Consider the following 10,572-nt stretch of genomic DNA (forward strand, 5'->3'; position numbering starts at 1 on the left):
AAGGAAAAGCTGTTGAACTAGGAGTTAGGAAACGCTGGTTCTATTCCTCCCTTAGACATGCTGGCTGGGGAATTCTGGGAGTCCCTCTATACATCTTACAGTTGCCAATGCTGAGAACAATTGTTCTAGAGGCATCCAGGTCAACAGGATTGTACCAATATTGCAGTAATGAGGGCAGGCTTTCTAACCTGAAATTCCACAGATGGATGAAGGTGATGATTTATTAGATTTAGTAAGGCCAAGTTATTATGGCCACCCACTTCAAAGGGTGGTGTAAATCACTAGCGTGTGCAGTGGTGGGATTCAAATATGTGAACAACCAGTTCTCTGTGTGGCTGTCACTTCCGGAAGTCCATTCTGGGCCTGGGCAACAAAAAATTAGCTACCGGTTCTGCCAAACTGGTGCAAACTGGCTTAATCCCACCACTGAGCGTGTGTCTTGAAACGGGTTTTTAGGATGCCCTGCTGTCATTTCCTATGGGCCTGCTCCACTGAACACTTCTGAAGCAGCCACCTATGCCCATATCAGCTGAAGATAATGGGAGCTGTAGCCCTGATAGGGCACTAGAGTAGATCTGATCTGGTGGTGAAAAATGTTAAGACTGGCAACCCCCACCCCACCCCCCAGATATGATAGTTTGAGAGCAAAGCAGCCTCCTAATTGATAGGTAGAAAGTGGATCCAAAGAGGCCCGGGACGGCAGACAGATCGCTTTCTCCTCCCTCCGCAGGGCACCCCACCCCTGCGAGGTAGGACAGCGTGAAGGCAAAACAGGGGCCTGTTTATTTCCCACCAGGATTCGCTTCCTTCGCCGAGGCAACCTATTTCCCTCGCCACGTCCGTTAGCTTCTTTTTCCCTATTCTCGCCTATTTCCCGTTCCCGGACTGTTAGATAATTCGTTTTCCTTTTTCTACCCTCCAAACGGCATTTCCCCCTTTACTCCGTCTCCTCGCACGTCTCCTGCAGTCCCGGCAAGTCGAGGCATTCCCCCCCCCCCCGAGCTCCGCCCACAGGCCTTTTCCAAACACGCAACCTCACCCAGCTGCCCCGACGTCGTTCGTTCGGCCCTGGGAATCCCTCGTGCGTCTTCGGATGACTCACGCGCCAACCCGGCGCCGCTGTGTATAAAACTCCCCACCCGCCTGGCTTGCAAGCTAGTCAGATTGAGAAGCAAGCGGGAAGGAGGATAGATAAATAGATAGATCTATCTATCGATTGATTGATTGACGGGAGGATCGATTGACGGGCAGATCGAGCCAGGGACAAGGCTGAACTTTGCAACGGGGGACCTGCTGGGCTCGAGGCAGCGCTCGTGGATGATGGGAAAGCTCCGCGGCTCCGTGATGCCCATGGATCCTCTGAGCAAAATGGGGCTGCTGTGCCAAGCGTGCGGGTTCCTCCTGGCCAACCCGCAGCAGGCGGAATGCGGGCATCGCTACTGCCGGAGATGCGTGAAAGGACTCTTCAGGTGAGGGGCAAGAAGCATCTGGGGTGGGGAGGGCTAATCTCGACCTGGCCGGGGGGGGGGGTGCCTTCCCAGCTCAGACTGGATTATAAATCCCAGCATGCTCAGCCAGAACTCGAAAGGGTCCGGCATGCGGAGACGGAGAATGCTCGTGTTGTACTGGAACCAAGCGGGGCGAACGGAGGTTGGGCGGAGGGGGGGCTACTTTGCGCATCTGGATTTGCCGTTTGGGTTGCGTTCCTTGGTACCTCCGCGGATTGGCGGGGGCGGGTGTGTATGTGTGTGTGTGTCAGATAAATCACTTCCAGTAGGGAATTTTGTGCTGGGAATCATGGGGCCCGAATTGATGGGGCTAGAAAAAACGAAGAACTTTGGAGCAGGATTGTGCTTGGCAAGTTGGTTGTTAGATTAAATCAGTATTTCTCAACCTTGGCAGTTTGAAGGTGGGTAGACTTCAGTTCTCAGAATGCCGCTCTTCTTACCGTAATAAGTTGGCAGAAGAGCCTTTCAGTTTCAGCCCAAGACTGATTTATTGGTTAAGTGCCATCAAGTCATTTGGGATTTCTACTGATCACAATGATAGGTTTTTCTCCGGATGGTAGTTGGCTGAGCTTACTGATCAGCCGCCTTTCCTCTGGATTGAAATTAACTGTGAATTAAGTTCTTGTTTTGCTTTTTTTTTTTTTTTTTTTTCAATTTCAGGCTTTGACCTGCTTAATACATACTTTTTCATCAGATTGCTTGCTAATTTCCTATGGTTTTTTTGCTTATTCTCATGTGGGTTTTTTTAAAAATAGATTCATTATTTTCATAATCTGTATTATATATAAAATATAAATCTTAAAATACAGAATCTGTAAAAAGCTCTCTCCTATTCTGTATTCAGATAAGCTGGTGGTTTTTAATTTGACAAATTAATGGGGTTTTCCTCAGAATTCTGCCCTTTTGATGGGTTTTTATTGCTAGATGCCTTGAGCACTATTTTCATTTTCCTGGTTAAGAAAGGGCAGACCCAAAACAAAATGGATTCAATCAATCAAGTCACAAAACGTGCTTATATTGCCTAAGCGTAAGGGAATAGCAAAGGGGGATCAGGCACACGTTGAAGGATAGAAGCAACAAGTGGTTGTTAGGAATGTGTGTGTGCATCAGAGTGCTTTCAAAATTGCCCACAGTTCTGTTGTTGGATTTTCACTCTGTTCACCTTCTTTCTTTTCTTCCTCAGGGACACAGAGAAAATAGTGTCCTGTTTTACGTGTAGGAAGGTCCTGCATCTCAAGGAGGTGAGTTTCAAGATAATTGTTCTCAGACTTGAACAACCCTGTACAGGTAGTCTTTGACTTACAACCATTTGTTTAGCGACCATTTGAACTTACAGTGGTATTGAAAAGGTGACTTATTAGTCCTTGACCATTGCAGCATTCCCCCCTGTCCCATGATCAAAATTTGGGTGCCTGGCAACCAGCATGCATTTATGACGGTTGCTGGATCTTGCGGTCTCATGACCACCATTTGCAACCTTCCCACAGCTGGCTTCCAACAAGCAAAGTCAAGATTTGTTCACTTAACAACCATGGCAAAAAGGTGCAACTCACTTAACAACTGCCTTGCTTAGCAATGGATATTCTGGTCTCAGCTGTGGTTGTAAGTCAAGGACTACCTGTTAAACACTCAACAGCCAAAGAGGTTGTGAATGGATAGGAAGAAAAAATTGAGTTTCAACTCCCGTAGTGTAAGAGGCATTGATGCTCTTTAGTACCCTGGTAGAGAATCATTTGCTTCACTTGGTTTCATCCAAGTGTTTGCCAGATTCTTTCCAGCTGATTCTTTCTCCCTTGGAAATTAGTTTAGCTGTGTAAAGTCAGAAAATCTACTGGAGCTAGATGGGCTGATGGCTTGTTCTAGTAGGGGGGGTCTCCTGATATTCTCAAAAATGTGCTCCACAAGCCAAAATAAGTCATATGATTGATTGGCATAATGGAAGCTCTATCCAGTAGGAGAGAGCAATTGTAACTTAAAGATGGTCTGTAGGATGAAGGGGTAAAAGCTGGACCAATGGCAGAAGCTACATCACCATCACAGAGTTTAGAGGGGTTTAAGCCACCTAGATTGCATTCACCCTTTTCTGTAAGATCTTGCCACTAATTCTCAGGATCTTCTGCCCGGCGTTATTACCGTACCTCAGTTCACCTAATAGCAGAGGTCATCCTATTGGTGGAGGCTGATGTTAAAAGGGAGGATATGGATTTAATGTTACCACAATCAACTCTTACCCTTGTCATCTGACTTCTTGAATCTCTCAGTTCCACAGTGACAAAGCAGCAGAGAACGATGCTCTTGACACCCAGATAGCCTGCCCAAATTTTGACTGCAGGTGGACAGGAACTCTGAAATCATACCAGGTATTTTCAATGAACCTAGTCACTTTCATTGCTTTTCAATCAGCCCTCAAGTTTGCTGTTAAAAAGATGTTAATATCTCATTGAGGTTTAATGTGATACTGGTTATGAACCAGCTGGGGATCTTTGGTCCATAACTGTGATCGAAATTTTTCATAATGAATAGTACTATTAATATCATGGGAAGGTTAGAAATATCAGTAAGAAAAACCCAACAGGTAAATGAAGTATTTCCTGGATTTTTTAAAATCATATATCTTCATTGAGGAAAGAGCTAGAGCTATGTGACAAGACTGGTGAAAAGTATGCCCCAGAAACAAACTGATTTATTGTTTGTTATGAAGGCATTAGACTAGGAATATCTAAAAGAGCTTATCTGGCTACTAATATGAAATTAATGTACAATTCCCTGGGATCTTTGTCGGAAGAAAGCCATAAGGGTTAAAACTTTAAAATGTGTCTTACATGCACTTTGGGCAGGTTTTAGAACTTCTCAGGTAGTAGCACATAACTACGTAGACTAGATATGTCTGGTTATGTCTCAGAGTCATGATCAAGTATCAAAAGCCCTGACGCATAGTTTGAACCATGCTGTCCTGATTTTTAATTGTAGGAGCATTTATGCCTCCCTGAGGCACCTATTGGAACTACAAAAGATGCTACTTTAACTCCTGGAGATCAAACTGAGAGTAAAGAGAAGGAAGCACACTGGACCGTCACTGCCCCTATTATGGTGAGTTATCGGATAAACCTTGAAAGCCTAATTCTTTTCCAAAGCATTCTTCAATGGTCGATTTTAAGTGATCATTATAGGAAGTCATAGATATTAATTTAAATGGTTTTATAAAGGCATTGGACACATTCTTGGAGAATAAGAATTCATGGAGCAACAGAGGAACCAGATCAGGTGTCTTATAGCTTCTAGTCTACATGGTTATGTGCTACTGCCTGAATCATGGACAAATCTTAAATACTAGTTATTAGAAAGTAACAATACAGGAGGTATAGTCGCAAACCATAGATTGTTGTCATTTTTTTTTGAGTTACTAATGCATCTGGTTGGCGACTCTGTGGACACTTTATATATTCTTAAGATACCACTAGGTTCCAAAGAGAACCTAGCCACTTGTAGAAAGAAGCACTGAAAGATTGAAGAAGATCTTCGAGAGAAATTGGGGGGTTTCAGTCAACACATGACAGCACAACCTGAACAAATGTCATTCAGAATGCAATGTTTAGAGAAAGGTTGAATTTATTGTAGGGTCCTATTTAGTAATTATGAGCAAAGCAGTTGAACTAAGAGGAAAATGATAGCACTTTGATAACAATGGGGTGGGGGAAGAGAACTGCCTTGGTTTGGTGTCTCCAATTCTGGGTCTGTTTCTGATGTGAATTTATCTTCTCCTTCTCCAGGGTAGTCCTTCGCTGAACATCGAAGCTGTCCAGTTGCGTATGGAGGCTCTGGAGCTGATGGTTGCATCTTTGCGTCGGCAACTGAATCAGCAAGTCTCCAATGTGAAAACTCTCCAACACAGCTGCTCCCAGTATGAAGAGTTGCTCAAAATTTCTCAGGAAATACATAATTGTCCTCATGGAACCAAAGGTTCTGGACCATCCTCACAAGAGCTGGTCGCACTGATGGAATCTTGATATGGAAGGTAGAGAATTTCTCCAAATTCCTGAAGGACGCCAAAAGTGGGAAAAGACAATCCATCTTCTCTCCAGCCTTCGCCACCCATCCTTTTGGATACCGCCTCTATGTCCGACCTGTACCCTGATGGAGACGGTGTAGGCAAGGGTGGCCACCTTCACTCTTCCTGGCTTTGGCCAAAGGCCTTACGACGACATTCTGCCTTGGCCTTTCCGACAAAAGGTCACCTTCTCTCTCTTGGATCCCATGCGAAGGAAGTCCCTCTGGTGGAGACCTTCCTCCCAGATCCCCAAAGCACTTCTTTCCAGCACCTCACCAGAGACTCAATGTGGCCAGTGGAAGCCCTCTATTTGCCAGCCATGTTGAGATTCCCAGCTACCTCAAAGATGACACTCTGTACCTCAAAGTAGTGTGGGATTTGACAGGAATAGACATTTAATGCTGGAAAGAGATGGAGAGATTCTATGGTGAAGATATGCTGCATTTCCATAACATTTCCATAACTACAAATCATTTTTGTCTTTACTAGCACCCAACAGTGTCAACCACAATTTCTATTTCAAAAGATCATCATCTGCTTCTCAGAATCATCTAAAACCTTATTGTTTTGGCTTGAACTCATGGGAAATTGATCCTTGATTATGCTCAGACTGAGGTTGACCATCCTCTAAACTTTATAGCACTTATGAGATTTTTATGGACAGCTATTGAAGAACGTCTGTTAATGCAGAGAAATGTGAGAAATGTTTTTCAGTGGACCAGAATGTTAAATGCCTTCCTGAATAATAGCTACTATAGTTATTGGGGGGGGGGGGGAGACTAGCTTCCTCCAGATCAGAACATTATCATGGGACAATTGTGGATTCACCAAGAATTGGTAAACCAGGCAGATTCGCTATCTATTAACCTGTGATGTGGAAATCCAAAGACATGTTTCTTATGGACAAAGTAGAATAATTGTAAAAAATATCCAAAGTGCAAATGTTCAGCTCTCTTGTTACACTGCTCCCAGTTTGTTAAAATACACATTTGGCATAAAATACATTAAAAAACAGAAAGGTTTTCCATTGATAACACTTTGTGATAAGTTATTAGTAGGGGAATTACAACACAAAATAGGACATTTGGAGTAGTATATTGTATGTGTGAATTTGGCAGGTGTTTGGGCATGGGTTGAATGAACCTGATTGTTTTAAAATGCCAGTGTTGATTGTTATTATATCTATAGCCCTATTTATGGAAAAGGGACTTTGCATAACAACTAAGGATTTTAAGATATCCTTAGTCTTGACATTTCTACCTCGCATTCTTATTTATTAACAACTCTGGTATTTATTATATGAGCGTACCTATGTACTGATATTGAATAAAACATTAAAGTGTATTTATAGATTGATGAAAAGTGTTTTATGTTGATTTGTAAGAGAGAAAATAAGTAAATACTGCAGTGAACTGATGTTTAGGTTCACTTTTTCTTTAGATTTAAACCATGATTTTTCTTAATATGGTTCTTGGGTAACTATTAAATAAGGTTGTCCAAGTACTTCAATGATGCAGTGATTCAAAAAATATTTTACTCTGGGAAATTTAGAGGCATTGGTTCTAGCCCATTTATGTGGGATGGAAAAAAAGGCATATTTCCTGGCTCAATCTGGTAGGACCAAAGCAAATTGATTACAACAGTGTTCTCAACCTTTTTAATGCCGTGACCCCCCTGGTCGTAAGTCGAGGACTACTCAACTGGTGCAGCACCGTGTGCAGAATGGGACTTTTGGCGGACTCAGCAGGGCAGAGACAGCCTGGACAATTCCTTTTGGCTTTTGAAAGCCAATAGCATTAGACTCTATTCAGAGAGTCTATTTATTGGCTTTCAAAACCCAATGAATAAAAGGGAGTAGCACAGCTAAGGAAAAGGGAAAAAAATGGTGGCTGCATTGTTTGGCGACCCCATGAAATGATCGTTCAACCCCAAATGGGTCCCGACCCACAGGTTGAGAACCACTGGGTTACAGGATGTCAGGCCAAAATAAATATCAGAATTTCCCTTTGGCAAAGAAATGGGACTGGAACTCTCTTTTTGATTTGTTATCACTATGGCTGCTTGACTAATCGACATTCATAAATATAGAAATAGTCCTTGACTTAACAATCATTTATTTAATTACTGTTTAAGTTACAACGGCACTTAATAGTGACTTATGACCATTTTTTCACGCATCCTCATGGTCACATGATCAAAATTCAGATGCTCGCCAAACTGGCATAAAATATGGTGCAGTGTCCCACCATCCCAGTGATCACCTTTTGCGACCTTATGACAAGCAAAGTCAATGGGGAAGCCAGTTTCACTTAACAACCGTGTCACTAACTTAGTGATTCATTTAACAACTGTGGCAAGAAAAGTTGTAAAATGGGGCAAAACTGACTTAGAAACTGTGTTGCTTAGCAACAGAAATTTTGGGCTCAGTTGTTGACTGTAAGTGGAGAACTACCTCGTCTCAGTTGCCCAAATGCTTTTTATGACAATATGATTCTGCTAGCCTTGAATTAAAATTTCACTTTAGGTGTGACAGATTCAGGATTGATGCAGATCTCAAGCAGACTGCACACACATCAGTTCTGCCTGGAAAGTATTTACCCTGAATCTATACACTGCTTTGCATTACAAAAGAAAGATTACTTATCGCTTTCTAATTTACAATTAGTACATAACACACACAAACAAAAATCACAAATTACAATCCCATGACATTGGAATGCTGCAAATGGTCAAAATGCAAGTGTCCAAAATGTGGTCTTATGGGAGTTTGTGGTCAGGGTGGCCATCATCATTTCTACGACAGGGTTGTTAGTAGCTTTTTAAAAGTTGATTGTGACTTTAAATGGTCGTTAACAGACCAATCATAAGCAGAGGACTACCTCTATAGGTATTTTTTGATTACCACCATGCTTTTAGCAACCATTGGAAGTTACGGTGGTGCTAAATGAAGGGACTTTATGAACCTTTCCCCATATTGCAGCCATAGCAAATCCCCGATGGTCACATGACCAGAATCAGGGCACATAGCACCATCTGCGCTTACGGCCACAAGGGTGCTACAATTCCTAGTGTCTACCTATCTCGCTCCCGCCATCTATGTCTTTTTGCCCCCTGATGCCCTAAGCCCTACTACCCTACCTCACCTGCCATCATCTTGCTCCCACTGCCCACTCAGCCTAGTTGCTGGGCTGTCTGGGGCGGGCTCCGTGTGGTAAAAATAGAAAAAAAAACCACCACAAAGCAAACTTAAATAGGCCTCAGCATTCTCCTGGCCTATGGAGCTGGCTTTGGCCTGTGCAGAAGTAGAGGCAAAATAAAATAAATAAGCAAAATTAAAAAGAACAAACAGCCTTCCCTCTGCTAGAGGGCACCAAATGCTGATTTTGGCTGTACTTGGCTGGATTTATAAGGTGTCTTTCTGCTCCCCCCAAAAAATGGAGTATAGCAAAGCAAGACTTCTGTGACACAAGTGTGCCCAAAGATCTTTTTCTGCCATATTACTAGATCGTATCGCGCACTGCAAAAAAAAGGAGAAAAAGCCGAAAGAGGCTTACCCCTCCTTTTACAGGACAAAGCCAGACCGAAAAGTCAAAGACAAGGCGAAAGAAGGTGAATTATTAGAGCATGCAGGCCTCTTTAATTTGCTTTCTGCTTTTTTTTTTTTCCTTTTTCTTGTGTGACGCCATCAAACTAACTGCCCAGCAGATGGCTTGGGCAGACCTTGTCAACAGTAGAAGCAAGAGAACAGCAATGGAGGTGAGCCACAGAGACACAAGTTGAGGCATTTGAGGGTCAAAAGCCCATAGCTGGAGAAAGAGAGGCACATGGAGATGTTGAAATTGCCCTTCACCTAGGTGCATCAGACTGACTTCCAGGGACCCACGCCACGAGTATCTGTCTGGTTCAGGCAGCAAATTCCACCTCCCAATCAGCAATTCTGCCTGTTATTGCTAACAAACTTGCCTTTTTTGTAAGATGCTCCCTCATTTGCTTCTGTCCTTCGAGCCACAAAGATTTGTGAAGCTCTTATCACCATCTTGGTGATCACTTGAGAAACATCCTGTTCTGAATAAAACTCTCATGTTATTGAAAAGCAGTTTCTGCTAGTTCAAGACAATGTCTTTTAGCTCACTCCACTCACTCTCTGAAATATTGGAGAAATGGAAGGGTCCTTACCTTGTAATTACACCTAAACCTTCTCACCGCCTAGTCCACCTCAAGAAACCAGACCAGTTGAATACTGGCATCTGTGGAAGTTCAAGATACATGGATGAGTGGGAAGGTTCTCTATCATGATCCACCAACACTGCCGAAGGATATGGAGCCACTTCCACCTATCAATTTCACCTCTAGATTCCACCTGCCAATTTCTACTGCCTTGATTCCATGAGATTGCCTGGATTCTTTTCACCACTACCACATTCCCACAGCATTTGCCTTGCCACCATTCAACACATGCGTCGTGAATGGATGTCAAGGGACCCAGCTTTATGAATGAGACTGAGATAGTTAGATGAGCAAACATCACGCTCACTCTACACATTTACTTCATCAGTATGAACAGAGCTTTGATGGTTAGCTGCTGAAGGCCCATTTCCACCACAGCTGACAATATCCACCAGCTTCTGTCTTATGACATCCACAGGCTTTTCAGGAGTTCCATCAGCTTCAGAAGATCAACTCCAATGGTTTCAGCTAGGTGCATTGGACTGACTTCCACAGACTTCACGACATGGTTATCTGCCTTTTCAGGCAGCAAATTTACCTCCACTCAGCAAGTCAATGGCTATCAAGAAAACTTGCCTTTTTTGTTATATGCTCCAACATTTGCTTCTGCTCTTCCAGAAACAATGATTTCTGAGGTCATGTCAACATTTTTCATTGTTCATTGAAAAAGATCCTGTTCCAAATAAAAATTCTCATGTTATTCAGAGCAATTTCTGCTACATTTCAGGATAATGTCTTCTACCTCCATGTCTCACTCAGTTGGACCAGAGAATCCCCCACATCAGCAGT

At 43.0% G+C, this 10,572-nt stretch overlaps 1 protein-coding gene across 1 annotated transcript; it reads left to right on the top strand.

The window, feature by feature from the left end:
• The first annotated feature begins 1,104 nt into the window (after positions 1-1,104).
• On the top strand, positions 1,105-6,995 carry LOC120313447. Its single transcript, XM_039355365.1, has 5 exons — positions 1,105-1,469; positions 2,692-2,749; positions 3,770-3,868; positions 4,479-4,598; positions 5,279-6,995. The coding sequence occupies exons 1-5, from the start codon at positions 1,318-1,320 to the stop codon at positions 5,513-5,515; spliced, it is 666 nt and encodes a 221-aa protein (XP_039211299.1). The 5' UTR covers positions 1,105-1,317; the 3' UTR covers positions 5,516-6,995.
• Positions 6,996-10,572: the final 3,577 nt, after the last annotated feature.

Source organism: Crotalus tigris, unplaced genomic scaffold, assembly GCF_016545835.1.
Source record: "Crotalus tigris isolate CLP2741 ecotype Arizona unplaced genomic scaffold, ASM1654583v1 scf7180000018682.9941245338:1185362, whole genome shotgun sequence".
Classification (NCBI taxonomy): Eukaryota; Metazoa; Chordata; class Lepidosauria; order Squamata; family Viperidae; genus Crotalus; species Crotalus tigris.